This window comes from Arctopsyche grandis, chromosome 12 (assembly GCF_051622035.1).
Source record: "Arctopsyche grandis isolate Sample6627 chromosome 12, ASM5162203v2, whole genome shotgun sequence".
Taxonomy (NCBI): domain Eukaryota; kingdom Metazoa; phylum Arthropoda; class Insecta; order Trichoptera; family Hydropsychidae; genus Arctopsyche; species Arctopsyche grandis.
The window spans coordinates 18982318-18999683 of NC_135366.1; the positions used below are offsets into that span (position 1 = coordinate 18982318).

Below are 17366 nucleotides of genomic sequence, written 5' to 3' on the forward strand. Positions count from 1 at the left end.
TTGTGAATGAAACATTTTGATGATAAAACAAAATAAAGCATTTTGATTAGAAATTTTGATGAAATTATTTTGACTTTTTATTATTTTAATTTCAATTTATCTTTGGAATTTTAAAAAATACACAAGGGATGCTATAAAAAAGCCATTTTTTGTACACGGTATAAAAAAGCCATTTTGCCTCTGTACACCGTCGGGATTATCTACATCGAAAAATTACATTTACATCTACATATTTGTAGGTATGTATTAATGTAATTTATGTAGGTATAACATTGTTTTCAATAATATTTTTCAGCCTGTATTGGTTTTTTATAATAAAGAAATTTTCATAAAATATATGCACATGTTGAGATAATAATCAGATTGCATGAAACTACATGAAAAAACATATTTCATTTTTTAACTGAACGAGACACTTTACCTTTGACGTTTTTCATACATTTATAATAATTTTGGTTTTATTTTTTTATAATTTAAAAGAAACACACAAACGAATTTATACAAAAGCAATTTTTTGGTTTGTATACACACCGTCTCTGAATGATTTCTGTTTGTATATTTATTTTGAACACATAATATTTTGAAAACCTATTTATTGCATTAGTAAATAGTGTTTTTAAATTTAATCATTACTCTAAATACAATATAAAAATATAAATTTGAATATACTAGATATTAATTTATAAATATACAAATTCAAAAGTTTTCTGTATATAAATATTACAATTTTTATTTGTATATCATATTTTGAATTTAATAATGAATATTTAAATACACCGTTGGATTGTACATTATGCTGTACATACGTAGCAGTGTTTCAACTCCATCCTAATAATTGCATACGAATGCATGCGGCGCAAAGGGTATAATGCAATAATGATGCGCGTAACAGTCCGTTCATTGTTAAGTTAACATCAAAATGTAATCTGTTCCACACAGGACACCCCACTGGGATAATCATGCGAGCAAAACAGAGATATCTAGAGGATACTTTGTGATCGGAACGAGGGGCTAATCCGATGAATTCTTATTATATTTGTATTTTTTTATACCATTGCAACGATAATTACAGGAAAAACGAGATTTATACCCTTTCAATGTGTATACTTCTTATTATTGAATGTGTTATGATGAAAGTAACAATTTTTTGATCGGCAAAAAAATGTGATTTGTATCAATGAATGTATCAAAAACGAACAGGAACAGGCATCCGGTGTTCTCGTGCGTTTTGAGATTTGCCATTTCCGCTCTTTAATTACGGATATCCTCTAATTTTCAATGCGAAGAAAAATCACTGAATTCGCTTCCTACACCCAACGTCGAATCGGTATTGGGAGTGGCGTATTATGACTTTATACTTGTTATTTTTTTCGAAGAGGAGGAGAATTTTGCAGTTTTCTCTGTGTACAATGAGCGGTATTTATGTTTGCGGCAAATTTTAGGCTTAGCACAACGGAAAAGAAGAATCGTTGAGGACAAACACCAGTTTCATTGTCGGCGTTGTATAGGATTTCAATCGTCTTATGTTGCTAAGGGGACCGATGTTTCACAATGCACAAATGTATTTTTGTCATGAAAACCCTCTTATATTCGAGAAGTTGACAATAATTTCAAGTAGTGATTCAAAACAGAACGCATTGTGCTAATAAACAGAATTTTCCTTTCAAGTACACACGCAATTTTGTTCCATCCATGCTCGATTCTCTATGATTTTTATTTTCATTAATACTTATTGAATTTGAGTACTTTTAAATATATTGTTGTATACAACCTTTAATTTCAAAGTTGAAAAACATTAAATTTTATATAAGATGATATGAATTCAGTAGTATTATATATTATATAAAAATACTCATATTATATGGATTTTTTGGCTTAAATATTATATGTGAGAAAAATATTTCAATTGTATCTATTGATGAAAATGGAAGAAAACGACAAGTTTTGTTGTGCATACAAACACTCAAAGAAAGTAATATGTCAAAACATTATCTCACGTTCGGGATCTGTGAACAATGTCTTTGTGGTGAGAGCACTATTTGTACTTTTGTTCTTTTTGTGTTCGGCTCCTTCAAACGAGTACGCATTGAAAGATCTATTATTTAATTGTAGATATCCAGGTCGTAAACACGTTGCAGTAATTCGAGCAGCCATTGAAAGATATACAGTTTATTTCTGAATTGCAGAAAAGTTTATATGTTTCGTATATACATACATATATATGTACATAAGTACATATAAAAGAAGTGGTGACCGTATCTCGGATTTTTTTTAAATGAATAACACTATTATTTATGTACCGAAATCATCTTACTAATTTCGTAAATAAATAAATAGTTGGACGTTTATATTAATGAAAAATATTGTGCAAAAGCTCTCAATTGGTCCATAACTGTTTATTTGTTCGAAATCTTTTGTAGTACACATATTCATCGTTACAAAGAGGTCGATTCACTTGCGTAACGTATGTAAATAAAATAAGTTTGATTTAAATTTCTATGTAGGAATTCGAGCGGTGATTTTCAAAGTTCAATATTATTGGCGAGGATTTGACCCGTTGTGGTTTCAGCACAAAAGCCGCCATCCTATACAAATGTATCCTCGTTCTTTGAACGATTTTCCCCGGGGCTTGCAAAAAGTGGATGTAGTCACATTACAGCTTATGTGTAACAAGAAGAAACCGCAAGATGTGTAAGCTATATGTTTATAAAGACATCCGACCCCAAGATCAACATCTCCGAAACTAGCGGAGATCAACTTCAGAAAGGAGAACTGATTGCATGATATTGAATACGCGTGCAACGACGAATAATAATACCACAACCAATACTGCAACTTTGTATGCGTAATATACATACATAGTATAATTATTGAATTTTAACTATAATTTCAGTCGACATGAAAATATATACATATTTATACAAAAGATTGATTTTAACAGTTTAACAGATTCTATCAATGATGTAGAATTTGAAAATGTTATTTAACAATATATAATTATTTAGAAGGGAATATAAAATATATGTATGCATTTGTCGTATATTGTATATTTATAAAAATATACACATCTACATATATGTATATGTATGTATGTACATACATACATACATTGCGTATAGGTACACATATTGAACGTAAGGCGCACACAAGTAGAACTCTGATTCGTTTCTATTGAAAACTTTCCAAGTCGGAGAGGATTCTACAAACGTGAAGCTAACTCGGTTTTATTTGGGGATCGGTGAAGGGGAAAAATGGGATAAGCCTTGCGAGCAAAAAATATTTTTATTGAAAATTTTATTGCGTATAAAAAATGGCCGAAAGGAAAATGTGCGAGCTTAAAGTATATTAGTCAACGCACTAACAGTGAACGAATTGCAAATGACAAAATTTATGTATTTTATTTTATTTTGTTGTTGTAAGGTGTTTAAGAAGTAATCAGGAAAATTGGTAAAGTTAATACAGCTGTAATATATTTATTAAGTATTTGTTGGCAAATCATGAAAGCTAATTGTTGGTAAAATGATGTATTTATTTAAAAAAATGCATGTAAATCAGTTGAAAATAGTATATAGTATATATATATATATATATATATATATATATATATATATATATATATATATATATATATATATATATATATATATAATATGCATTATTAGGTAAATGAATTTGAATAGTATGAAATATTATTCTTTTGGTCAGTTACATATTTATCATCCAGATTCTTAAAAGATTTTTGATGAAATACATTTTTCTCAAACTCTGATAACTCAAACTTCACAATAAAAAAATCCAATAAGATTAAGGAATTCATTGTATGGTTGGAAATTTTGGGTGTATGACCCAATTATTCACACACGCAAACTATAAACAGGTCTGGTATTTGGATTTCATTTAAACGTATAATGCTAATGATGTAATCATGTGATGATTAGAATACAACAGCCCTCAAAAATTTCGTTGAATTTCTAAATTTTTAAATATATGTACATATATGTATGTAAATGTAGATACATTTTTACATATTTTTTACATTTTTACATTTATCATACATTAATATATATGTATACACAGATAAACATAGACAAACCAAAAATGAGTTAGAATCTTGGTGTAAAGTTTTCTCGTGATCACAGAACTTCTTTTATTGATACTAAGTATACATATGTATATATGTATGTAGATAAAGAAAAAGTCGATAGAAATATACGTGTAATATATTTTAAATTGTTAAAAATATTACTCGCAGACGAAGTGTAGGTAAATATGTATATGTATTTAAACTCAACTAGCGTATGAGAAAATATATATTTCATATTATTATTTATTTAAACCTAGTACGGATACACAAACGGATACGGTGGGTATGTCGGACCTAGTCTGTTGGTATATCAGCCTGCTCTTTAAGTGTTTTATTTTGTTTATTACGATATTATATGAATTATAATTGATTATAAAAGTCATAATATGATTTCTATAAATTAAATAAAATATATTTTAATTAAAAAAATAAATCACACTTTGAAAAAGATAAATAAATTAGTTTGTCTACATACATTATTATTTTGATTAAAAGTAAAAATTATTTATTTATTTGTATTAAAATAACGTCTCGCGCTAGAGCCGTGATATTCAACCTGCGGCTTGCGGGCCACATGGGGTCTTTTGGTGGTAAAATTACATACTCAAAATAACTCAAAATAACCTGCAGCGTGGTCTAGTGGTGAATGTTGAATTATTTCGTACTTGATGTTACGAGTTCGATTCCCCGCTAAGTTTCGCTGTTGGCCAGACCTTGATTTGTCTAGGTCGATCGTTTCTTATCAGAATTTGCCAATTTTTCTGATTTTCATTGAAACGATTCCTCTAAAATTGGCGTTTCCTTCCCAATTTTCTGTTGCGAACCTTTAGTTCTTGTTATATCTTAGGTTTAACCATATTGCTCACCATAGATGTCTCTGTGGTTGTTTATCGAATATAAAATTCGTATTGTTACATGAAATTTATTCATCGTTATTTATCGTATTAATACGATGTTTGTAATATATGTATACTGACCATAGATGTCAGATATTATTTAGATTTACATGTATCTATGTAATAATTATGTGGACCAGGAAGGCGCATTTGGGGTTTACCTGTTAAGTCTTCCTGGTATATTTGTAAAATAAAATAAAAACTACATTTTAATCCACACTTTGGGATTTTTTAAGATGTATGTATTGTTGAAATGGACATTGAAAAACTCACACCGATTCATAATTAGATGAATGGAATGAATTGATGATCGAATATAAAGATCTTTTAATATAAAATATTGTCTTATATTATCGTTTATTTTATCCTAAATATCTGAAATAGTAATAATTTTATAATTCTCCTCAATTACATTTTCTAATTTTAACACTGAATGCAATAAAATGCAGCAGAATTTTGAAAATGCACAATTCTACAGTAATTGATTTGAATCCGGTTGCTTTGCAAAAATTTGTCTTCTTTTTTTCAAACGAACGTATAAGTCTTAAAATGTTTTATTAAAATAAATAAATAAGGTATTTACACAAAAAAGGAAGTAGTAGAAGCATATTAACCATATTTTTTATAATTGAGTTTTGAAATTTTAATAGGTAAGTGGCTCCGTTGGACCCACCTTATCTGAATTAGGGTTAGACATCCACCATGACTCAATTGTATAAATAATTCAAATATACATACTATGATTGCATGAAATATTTTACATATATGTATATATTATATAAGGGTTTTCCAAACTTTTTCTGCAATGGAACACTTAGCTTATTTTTTAGGTTGGGTAATTCCTAGGGCCGCCGAGACGAATCTCGGCCCTGGAAAAATAGATTTGGGCCTTATGACAAACTAAAAATAGATACAGCTATTTTTAATATGCGAAAAATATATCAAAACTATTAGAAAAATACCTATTTAAAAATATAATATAATATAAACATAAAAATATGAAAAAATAAAGCATTTAATGACTTTGATGATTTAAGTCCTTGAATTGCATATCTTTTTGATATCAGGCACAATATTGGTAAGTAGCATTCTAAAAAATATCTGGTGTGGCGTCGAGCATGTTTCTGCACTTTGCAACATAATAAGAAAATCCCGCTTCGCATAAATAGGTTGTAGAAAACAGAAGTAAAACAATAATAGCATGTTTTCAAAAATTGGGGTACTCTTCTGACAAACTCACCCAGAAATCACTTAAAGGCTCATCTTTGTATTTTTGTTTCAAATCAGTCACTAATTAAATCAATTAGATTTTCATACTCACCTGCGCTTAAGCCTACTGGTTAAGCTGTCAGGGAAAATGGATTCCGAACCCAGGAATCGTCCTTACTTACTAGTTTTTGGAAAATATTACAAGAGTTGTTTTCAAGTTATATAGGTGTTCTAAAAATACTTTAATTCATTCAAACATTCATGTAAGGCAGTAAAATTATCAAAATATTAGATTTTAACTAGTTGAAATCCAAAATTGTATTTTATTAGCAAAAGATTTTATCTCTTGTATTAAAAATTGTTATACTTTTTCCTTGTAATGATAAGTTAACTTCATTGCACTTGGTAAAAATATCTGCTAGTTATGCAAGTTTTATCAACCATGAAGGATTTGTTAAAACTTCAACAAAAATTTTGCCTGAATTATTTTGTTTTGTTGAATTATCCAATATGAAGTAGAAGATCTTTAAATGTGTTGCAGTGTATAAAACCTTTCCATACCGTCGCGGAACACCTATTCAGGTTCAGCGGAACACTGGTGTTCCGCTGAACGGAACATAGCTTAGGAAACCCTGTATTATATAAAATATATTGAATATAGTATATATTGAAGTGCTTTTTGCACACATTCATATTAAATATTGATACTTATTAGTTTGCAGTACTTGATAACAATGATAACAATTAGAAAACACACCTCAAATTAGTCTCATTGATATTGTGAAAATAAAACGAGTTTCTTTAAATATTTTCGAAATATTTACAACTCTCGCTACTGGAAACCGCTGGCACGTTTAGCGGTGAACGTGTGCGAATAAAAGTGTTCAAATTGCGATCATATTCCCGGGATTCGCCGCACAGCAACCGCGGGATTACGGGCATACAACAAAGGACCCCCAGCGGGAGGCCCTTCACGGGGACTCCCGTAATCCCGGTAATTTAATTCCCGCCTCGCTCGCCTAATGGTGTTACTTTCACACCTTTGCTGCGAACAGCCGTTCTGCATGAGAACTCTGAAACGTATTTTTCTTCTTTTTTCTCTTCCCTTTTTTTCTTTTTTTTTGTTGGAAGCAATGTCATCAAAACGCGCCCCCGAGCGGATGGGTCATGCACGGATACTCGTGAAACGATTTTGGCATTATAAACAGCACAATACACAAAGCACACGCCATCTTAATCACCCGGATCTTCACCACAGCGAGAGGAAACAATGGATGTTGCTATCCAGGCGTAGTTTTTATTACAAAATTAATTTTTAAATGATATTCTAATGGTTGTTGCAAATGATCTGTATATTGGATAGGTATATGATTGCGTAATAAGTGTGAAAATTTTAGTGCACACATACATATGTACATACATACATATGTATAGATATATGAAAATGTTACGATATAGTTTTGTTTGGATATATGTTTCCACTTTAGTTCCACTTCATAGTGTATAGAAAATATAAGAGCACCCCTGTTCATGTCACAATAAAGCCTAATGACACCACTTTTTTTAGGGTGCGTATCACGCCACTGGTTGTCAAACGTAGTGCATCTGACTATTTTATCAATGAGCACATTTTCAAATCAAGCATCAAGTCTCATTGATCTCATTTGGGATATCATCGTTTTATTTTGTTATATAGGGTATATCAATTTTGGGTCGTACCGAGACTGAAAGCATCATTTTTTATGTAGAAATTTTATTTCTAATATAAAAAAATATTTTGTGCTACAGAAGATTTTTTAAAATAATAATAAATATTAGCTAGGATCATATAATCAAGCATCGATGTCAATTACGTATTTGAATATTTAATGATTCTCAAGATTGTTAAAAAATATATGTACGCACGTACATACATACATACATACGTACATATGTATGTATATCTTGCTCTTGCATCATTTAGGTACATTTTATAAAATTACATGTATATTAATATTTTGTATAAAATTATCTTATTGAATATGTCAATTGGTAATGATTTCAATCCATGATATGTTGATTTGAAATTAATTATTTTTAAAATAATAAAAAGTGCGTTGGTGAATGTTGATATTCTCAGTCCATGGATAGAATCCCCCAAGTAAGTCTTTACAAAGTACCTCGAATTACGACTTATTTTGGGGCGCGAAACCATTTACACGCGTTTTTGATTCGCTATGGACTTAGGCGGCCTTTGTTGCGAAACACAAAGACCCCAAAACACACGCTTTAATAGTCTGCCGAAAACGACGATGACGGGAAACGGACACATATGATTTTATTATTTACTACAAATCACCTGAGCATGTAAATAATAATATTAATATATTATTATTTACATGCTCATGTGATTTGTAGTAAATAATAAAATCAAAATAAAGCGTTCTCTTTGTTTTTTTAATGACGAATTTATTCGTAATGATAATACGGTTACTTCTCGATCACGAATGCATTTCCGGACGCGTTTGCAACCTGAAGCTTTTCTTCAGACATCATTTGAATTATAAGGCAATATCGCACCGGTAGTTGGCAAGAGGGAATCTAGCAATTTAATGAGGAACTACGACTGCGACAACTCATTTCAGATTTTAATTTTTCAGACATGATTTTCATTACATTTCAACGACGCTTCGCTGTAGCGAGTACACCAAGTCACGAAAATAATATTATTCTTAAATTTTTTTTTTTTTCATAAATTTATCTAATAATATAAAAGTTAAACACTCTAATTTATCAAATATTAACAACGATTTACAAATAAAAACAAAATTTCCTAATATCAATATTGTATTAGAATCAACATACTATACAATAAGTATATACTTGACATATCTATGCAGTTAATTTTTTATTATTTTTTACATGTAATTTTTCGATGAAATACTTGCAAGTTAAGATTTGAGACACTCTGTTTCGTACTTATGCGTTGGTTTTAGGTAACGACGTCGCCATTTTTAACGGCTACGTGCAGCAATTAGCGTTTGCCGTTAATTCTCCGTGAAGAGTCGCTGAAATTAGATTAGTAAAGCCTGACGCTTCAGCACTCGAACGCTGTGGATATTGCCAAGAAATTGCAGCGGAAGAAGAGCATTTTTATTGCTTAACCCGTTTCATCATTGCTTATTACACGCGACGATGCTAAAAATGATAAAAAAAAATGAAAATTTTATCGGAAATTGGCAGATTTTTGTATTTCGTAGGAAAACTCTAGTATGTTCGCGTGTTTTCAATCTTCTCGGAATTCATATTGAACTCCGGTATAGTGTGAAATTATCGTAAAATATCTTTTGAGAAAATCGTTTTCAATAATTGCATTAGAGAAATATTGTGGAATGCCTTTCCTCACAATCTCCGCTTGGAAGTCTCTTCGAGGAGATTTGGCCAGGAAAACGATTTTATATTTGCATACATATAATTTAAATTAAGTAAAATCTTATCTAAATTAAAGTTGGTGTGTAAATTTGGATATATGCATGTACATGAATATATGCATGTACATGAATATAGGCTTTATCCACTGGTGTCACCCTAATGGTTTCCATGGGTTTCCAGAAACCTGTTGTTAAAAATCAAAAGTTTCCGGAAACCCGTTGTTAAAAATCAAAAGTTTCCGGAAACCCGTTATTTAATCTAAAAATTCATATAATTTTTGTCAAAAATTATAGAAATCTTGAAAATTCAATGAACTTTCATGTAATAATGCCTTGGACGAAAAAAAAATATATACATATACACATATATACATATGTATATATTTTCAAAATAATTTTATTGAAAAAAAATCGGAAACCCGTTGTTCGTACATATTCATGATTCGTACATATTCATAGTAGATAATTTTGATTTTGCTATTTATTGTTTATGAATTATGTTCACAAACAACTTATGTAGGTCTATTTTAATAGTTACAGATCTTCTAATTATTCTTTATTTCACATTTTTTTATCACTGTCTTTAATTAATGTTAGTGTATATAGCATAATGGGAAAAGAGCTTTAAAACCTATTTAATTTTTTTATAATTGTTCATAGTAAATTTTATACATTATATTTCAATTATAGACTGTTTAAAATTGAATATCTAAAGAGTAGATAATAATAAGTTACATACATTAAATAGTTGTAATATGAAATAGAAGAACATAAGTATTGTTCTGACTATATGTAAACTGTTGACTTTTTAATAAACACATATGTATGGTACATATGTATTAGAAACACGTGCTTACAGATTTTTATTTATTTAATACGCAAATAGAAAACTGAAAATTCATTTTGATGAACGGTTATGAAAGTATTGTTAAAAAATTAATCTTTTAATATTACATTATAAATAAAACTGTGATATCTGTAGGTGAAGTGATAAATAATTTTCAAATCAGCTTTCATACAATGAACCCTTTTAGATTTACCTGTGTATAAATTCAAAAAGTCCTATGTTTGTTAGGGGTTGATTTTATGATGTTGTATATTTTCGTCAATAGATGTCCCTTAAATTTGCTATTGAGATTAAATAAATTTTAAGTGTTTTTGAAAAGTTTTGGTCGTTGAATAAATTTACAAAGTTATAATTTATTCAAACAATAAATGTACATTTAAATATTTACAAATTTACCCATAGCCATCTCTTGATATCTGCAAAAAAAAAATTTCATCTCTTCATAGAGCTACAGTATTCCGATAGATGTCAGTATTCAAATTATTTTATTGTATTTGACGTCAGAAACCAGTCAGAAATTATTAGTATAAAATTTTCACTACAGGGGAATTTTCCAAAGAAAGTCATTTCATAAATCGGGTTTTTTTTTTGAAAAATTTGATTGCTCTAGAAATTAAAAAATGCAATATTTTTCAATTTACGATGATTTTCTTATATTTATATGTCTTTTAATTTTAATGTATTATATATACATAAATATATAGTCACCTACTATACGTACATACATATTAACATATGTAGCAGTTTCCATAATCAAAACAATTGAAATAAAACGAAGAAAAAACATTGTATTTTTTATTACGTACACATAAAATTGCTTTACATTTTTTCATAATACACTAATATTGTAACCTTATGATCAATTATTATTTGTATACAGAATTAATAATTTTATTGAGTTCACATTTTATAAGACATACTGTATCGTATATACATATATACGAATACATACATTTTACTTTTGTATATTAAATAAACAAGTCGTCTTCAATTTTAAGGGAAGACTATTATACTATTGAATTTTTTGTATACAAGTATTTCAGTTCAATTTTTAAATTTCAAAAACAATTGATTTTGTTGATTGTGGTGAGATCGTATACGTAGTATAAATATGTTTTTAATCAACACAAATGGGAGGAAATAATATGCAAGTTTAATCTATTTATATACAAAGTTTCAAACATTCGAGGAAAATTAACTTAAAAAAATACTATTTAGACAACGTAATAGGAATAATTGAAATTTATTTGTTCGTTTAAATTAACATTAATTTATCCATGTAATATCTATTACCCCGTCGCTTATATAATTTTATTACTACGTATATAATTGGTAAATCACATTAAAAGTTTAAAATTTTACCGACTAGACTAACTCTTACTTATTCATTTAGGGTAATCTCTATATATTATTTATTGTATTTCCGTATACTCACGTGTTTATTTTATTTAACTTTTTTTTTTGAAAATCGAATTAATTCAAATTTACATATACATACAATCCAATGTTATTGACATAATAAATATATAAATTCACATATAGTTTAATATATAAAATATGTCCATCGTTAGTTTAATAACTCGTTTTTAATGATGTTCATACAACATTTTCCATTTGAGTTCACATTTATTCGTAAGGATGTTCACTTGAGACAATTTTGAAAGCGTTAAATTGAATTTTAAAAAGTGTTGTAAGATCAATTCCGCCATCTGATTCAAATTTACAATTATACTTCAAAATAATTGTAATTTAAAATGATGACCATTCAACACATCGACGGCAAATTTGACAATGCAATTTACTGGCAATATAATAAACAACAAAATTCAGTATACAGAAGTTCATCAGGCTATTCATTGAAATTCAATTTATATAGTTATTTGACGATTAAAAAAAATATTGTTAAAAATTCGTTTTTATTTCATGCTAATTTATATTTCGACTATTCGATATAAAAAATATCCTCATTGTTTTGTGCGTAATGGTATATTTGACGATTTTCAAATAATGGCAATTGCTTTAATTTTAAAATATGTATCAAAAATTCTCTTCGTTTAAAGATTTGAGTCTCTCATAAAGAAAAATGCTATGAGAAAGTCAATGATTTTATCTATCTATGTAGGTGTCTAATCTCAAGAGAAGGAGGATGCCAATCATAAATCTGTCGAAGGATGACGAAAACGGTGATTATCAGTCTGACAGAGATACATATGTAGATATATCAGTTTGACAGTTTGAAAACACCTCTCTATGTTGAGAAGAACGAAAATTCGTCTTATGCGATCTCTGATGATCCCTATTGCATTGTATGAAATCAAGACATAGACGCTTAAAAGAGAGAAAAGGACATATTAGAAGCCTGCGATAATGTGGTGTTAGAGACGGACGTTACGCTCTCAATGGACTGCGAAACGCAGGATCATCTCAATCCTTAAATAGCTGGCAGGTTCCAAGAGACTATCAACAATATATAGGAAAAGTATTCTTTCCTACTTCGGCCATATTGTCAGAAATAATATGGAGATTCTAGAGAAGCTAGAAGTCACTGGAATACTACTAGAGGGAAGGCTGATTAAATAACTGATGGGATCATCCCTAAGCGCTCCTTTCAACTTGGCACAGGACCGGGAGGATTGGTGGCGGATCATCCACTGGATTCCAGATGATATCAATGACTATGACGTTTAGTATTGACAGTTTGAACTTTTTTTAATTGATTGATTACATACTAATATGAGTGATGACCGATTTAAGCCGTACGTACCGTCGTGTAAAATTTGTATCAAAAGTAAATAAAATAATTTTTGAATTTGACGTGAATCATTTTCTAAATCAAAACCAATTTGAATTTAGATTCAAAATATCCATATCTATAGTTAAAAAGTACTGAAAATTTATTGGTGAACGTAAATCACACTGTCAAATTATCGTAAGTTGCACTATAGACTTGACACGTTTTTGAGTGGGTGGCAGGTGGGTGGTGGGTTTATTTAGTATACGGGGCTGTTGTGTGCGTCGCAGGGTAGCTGCAGATAGGGGGGCGGGGGTGCCGGGGGTCCCGGGGGCGCAGCCAGCTCGGAGGCGCGTCTGCGCAGGGCTGCGATGCTGTGTCCACGCCACAGCTCACCCTCACCGGGGGATCCGCCCTCGCGCACAGGGGAGCCTTCGCCCCCGCCGACACCCACGCCACCCCCGCCGCCTCCCATGTTGTTGCAATACGACATCATAGTGTCGCCTGAAAGCATAACAAAATTGAATGAAAACATTATATTCAACAGTCTAAATATTCATATGTACATATATTAAATCTTCCGGAAAGTTCTTTCCGATAATGTCATCTAAAGTTTCAACATGTACATACATATATGGCTGTTACTTCTTACCATTATATTTGCTCTTATAAAGTTATTGAAACAATGGTATCATCATATCAGAATTAAGTAAAATTCGTTCGCTTAAACATAGGTGATTTTGACCTCGATGACAAGGCATGCTTTGGGAGATCATCTCCAATCGATGACGACATTCTTAAGACCATTAAACGTAGGGTGACCACATTTCCCAGGACTCAAAACGGGACGCTCCGTGAAAATATTGTCCTCCCGATATAAAAATGTATTGCATGTCCAAAATTTTTTTTTAAGATTTCCTCCCAATTACCAATAATATTGTCAAGGAGCTCGGAATATACAATTTTTTTGTATAAGGAAAATAGAAACAAGATTGGTTTGTTTTTTTGAAACGCGTAAAATATTCTTCAAACAAATATTTTTTCATTTCTTCTTTTGTTACAGAATATTTATTTAAAAATAATTATGATGAAAACAAAGCGATTTTTTTTCAGAAATATCTAAAATGAATCATTTAATAAAAAGATTTTATGTTATTTTAAAATGAATATATGTACATACATATGTACATATGTATATGCATATTTATATAATAATATTTGTTTTTGGAAAACAAATTGATATGGAAAAACAAGGAAAGATATCAAAATATGTAAAATAAAATTCGTAAAATATAGAAATATGCATCAATGGATGGACAGAATGGGACAAATCAAATATTTTACGAAAACGGGACGAACGTAAAAAATGGGACTGTCCCGGCCAAAAAGGGACGTTTAGTCACCTTAATTATACAGCAAACTCCTTTTTTGACAACATCGGAGATTGCAGAGAAGCTCAACTTATTACAACAAACCATTTTGGACCATGTTCGAAATATTGATAAATTCCTTTTGAATATTTTTTTCAATTAAAAAACGCCCTTTGAATATTTCTTTCCAGTAGACATCAATGTGTGTACAAAGCCATAGATAATTGAACACTTGTCTAGGATGCTGTGTGTTTAGTGAAAATATTTTTTTTACAATTTTGATATGAATGAAAAATAAAAATTTTGACATTCCTGTCAAACATGTTATGTTCAAAAATTTACCTAATACATATTAATTAATTTAAATTCGGATGTTACCAACCCATGACTTTATCTATGTATTTGAGGAATATAAGAAGGTTACAAAACAAAATTCAATATTGAACTAATAACTATGATAGCGATACAAATTGAGCGCGAATATATGCAAATACTTGCACAAGACAAAAGTTCTACTTCCGGTTGTCGGATTTTGTTCAAATTTTTTTTATTATTTAAAATCAGTATAATTATAATACACATTAAATATCAAGAGGATAAAAATAATATAAAAGGTCAAAATAAAATAATGAAATATTGTTTTAAAAAAAAATACTACTTCCGGTTTACAAATTCTGACCAAAACGTTATCAAATCTAAGTTAGTACATAAAGAATACAAATATAAATTTTCAGCTCAATACGTTTAGGGGTGTGGACAGGATCCAGGCGACAACATTTTTATCCTTTGTAATAGGAGAAAATCCCACTTCCGGTTCATTAAATTTGGTGATTTAATTTTTTAATTTTACTTAAAATCACTATCTTTATTATACACAATAAATATCAAGACGCTTAAAATAATTTAAAAGGTCAAAATAAATTAATGAAAAAATAATGAAATATTGTTTTTAAAAAAAATACTACTTCCGGTTTACGAATTCTGACCAAAACGTTACCAAATCTAAGTTAGTACATAAAAAACACAAATATAAATTTTCAGCTTAATACGTTCAGGGGTGTGGACAGGATCCAGGCGACAACATTTTTGACCTTTCTAAGACGAGAAAATCTCTCTTCCGGTTCATTAAATTTGGTGATTTAATTTTTTAATTTTACTTAAAACCACTATTTTTATTATACACAATAAATATCAAGACGCTTAAAATAATTTAAAAGGTCAAAATAAAATAATGAAATATTGTTTTAAAAAAAAATACTACTTCCGGTTTGCGAATTCTGACCAAAATGTTACCAAATCTAAGTTAATACATAAAGAATACAATTATAAATTTTCAGCTTAATACGTTTAGGGGTTTGGTCAGGATCCAGGCGACAACATTTTTGACCTTTCTAAGACGAGAAAATCTCTCTTCCGGTTCATTAAATTTGGTGATTTTATTTTTTATTTTTACTTAAAATCACTATCTTTATTATACACAATAAATATCAAGACGCTTAAAATAATTTAAAAGGTCAAAATAAATTAATGAAAAAATAATGAAATATTGTTTTTAAAAAAAATACTACTTCCGGTTTACGAATTCTGACCAAAACGTTACCAAATCTAAGTTAGTACATAAACAACACAAATATAAATTTTCAGCTTAATACGTTTAGGGGTGTGGACAGGATCCAGGCGACAACATTTTTGACCTTTCTAATAGGAGAAAATCCCACTTCCGGTTCATTAAATTTGATGATTTTATTTTTTATTTTTACTTAAAATCACTATCTTTATTATACACAATAAATATCAAGACGCTTAAAATAATTTAAAAGGTCAAAATAAAATAATGAAAAAATAATGAAATATTGTTTTTAAAAAAAATACTACTTCCGGTATACGAATTCTGACCAAAACGTTACCAAATCTAAGTTAGTACATAAATAATATAAATATAAATTTTCAGCTTAATACGTTCAGGGGTGTGGTCAGGATCCAGGCGACAACATTTTGACCTTCCTTCCGGATGCTTCCGGAAGGGAAAAAATCCCACTTCCGGTTTATTAAAATTAGTGATTTTTTTTTATTTTAATCACATTGATACAAGAATTATACTTGCATTTTTTCGTGAAGACCACACATGTTTAAGGGGTCGAAAAAAATAGTGGAAGAAAAATCGAACAAGAGTAAACTGCCACTTCCGGTCGACGGACGCTTACCAAATTTTATACATAACTTGGTATTGAGCCTTAACTGATCGATATGAAATTTCAGTTCGAATAATCAAAAGGCTTTTGAGAAAAACATAAAAAACCTCGATTCTCTAGAGTAAAAGTACTACTTCCGGTTCAGATAAAAATATTTAAAAAATATAAAATTATAAAAATTATTATTTCTAGTACATGCAAAAAAAATTCAGTCCGATTCAGTTAGTAGTTTGGGAGAAAATCGAATTCAAAAACTTAAAAAAAAGAGGACACCTATAAGGGGAGGTACCATTTCCGGTCAACTTAAAAATTTGAAAAAAATTTACGTAGTGTCTATAAGAATTTCATTAACCGATACTAAGTTTTGGTTCGATAGGACTAACGGTGTTGAAAAAATCCCCAAAGTACACAGACACACACACAGACACACACACAGACACACACACAGACACACACACAGACACACACACAGACACACATACAGACACACACACATTTTTTCTAGATCATTAAAACGTGATCAGTAATCGATTCTGAGTTCGAATCAGTCAAAATCTCGAGTTCGAATTTTCGCATGATCACAAAACTTCATCTATTGTTACTACGTACATAGATAAAGTAAAAATG

At 29.6% G+C, this 17366-nt stretch overlaps 2 protein-coding genes across 2 annotated transcripts in view; both read right to left on the reverse strand.

Moving 5' to 3' along the window:
* The window catches only part of LOC143919537 (GATA zinc finger domain-containing protein 1-like), a 241054-nt gene that overhangs the window by 177857 nt on the left and 45831 nt on the right, over window positions 1–17366 (reverse strand). The gene's annotated exons all lie outside the window — the stretch shown is intronic.
* Window positions 12375–17366, reverse strand: part of LOC143920454 (homeobox protein orthopedia B-like) — a 56263-nt gene continuing 51271 nt past the window's right edge. Inside the window, exon 6 of the mRNA XM_077443343.1 lies at window positions 12375–13681. Within this exon, the coding sequence (XP_077299469.1) occupies window positions 13437–13681 (245 nt within the window). The 3' untranslated portion in view covers window positions 12375–13436. The remainder of the gene's footprint in view (window positions 13682–17366) is intronic.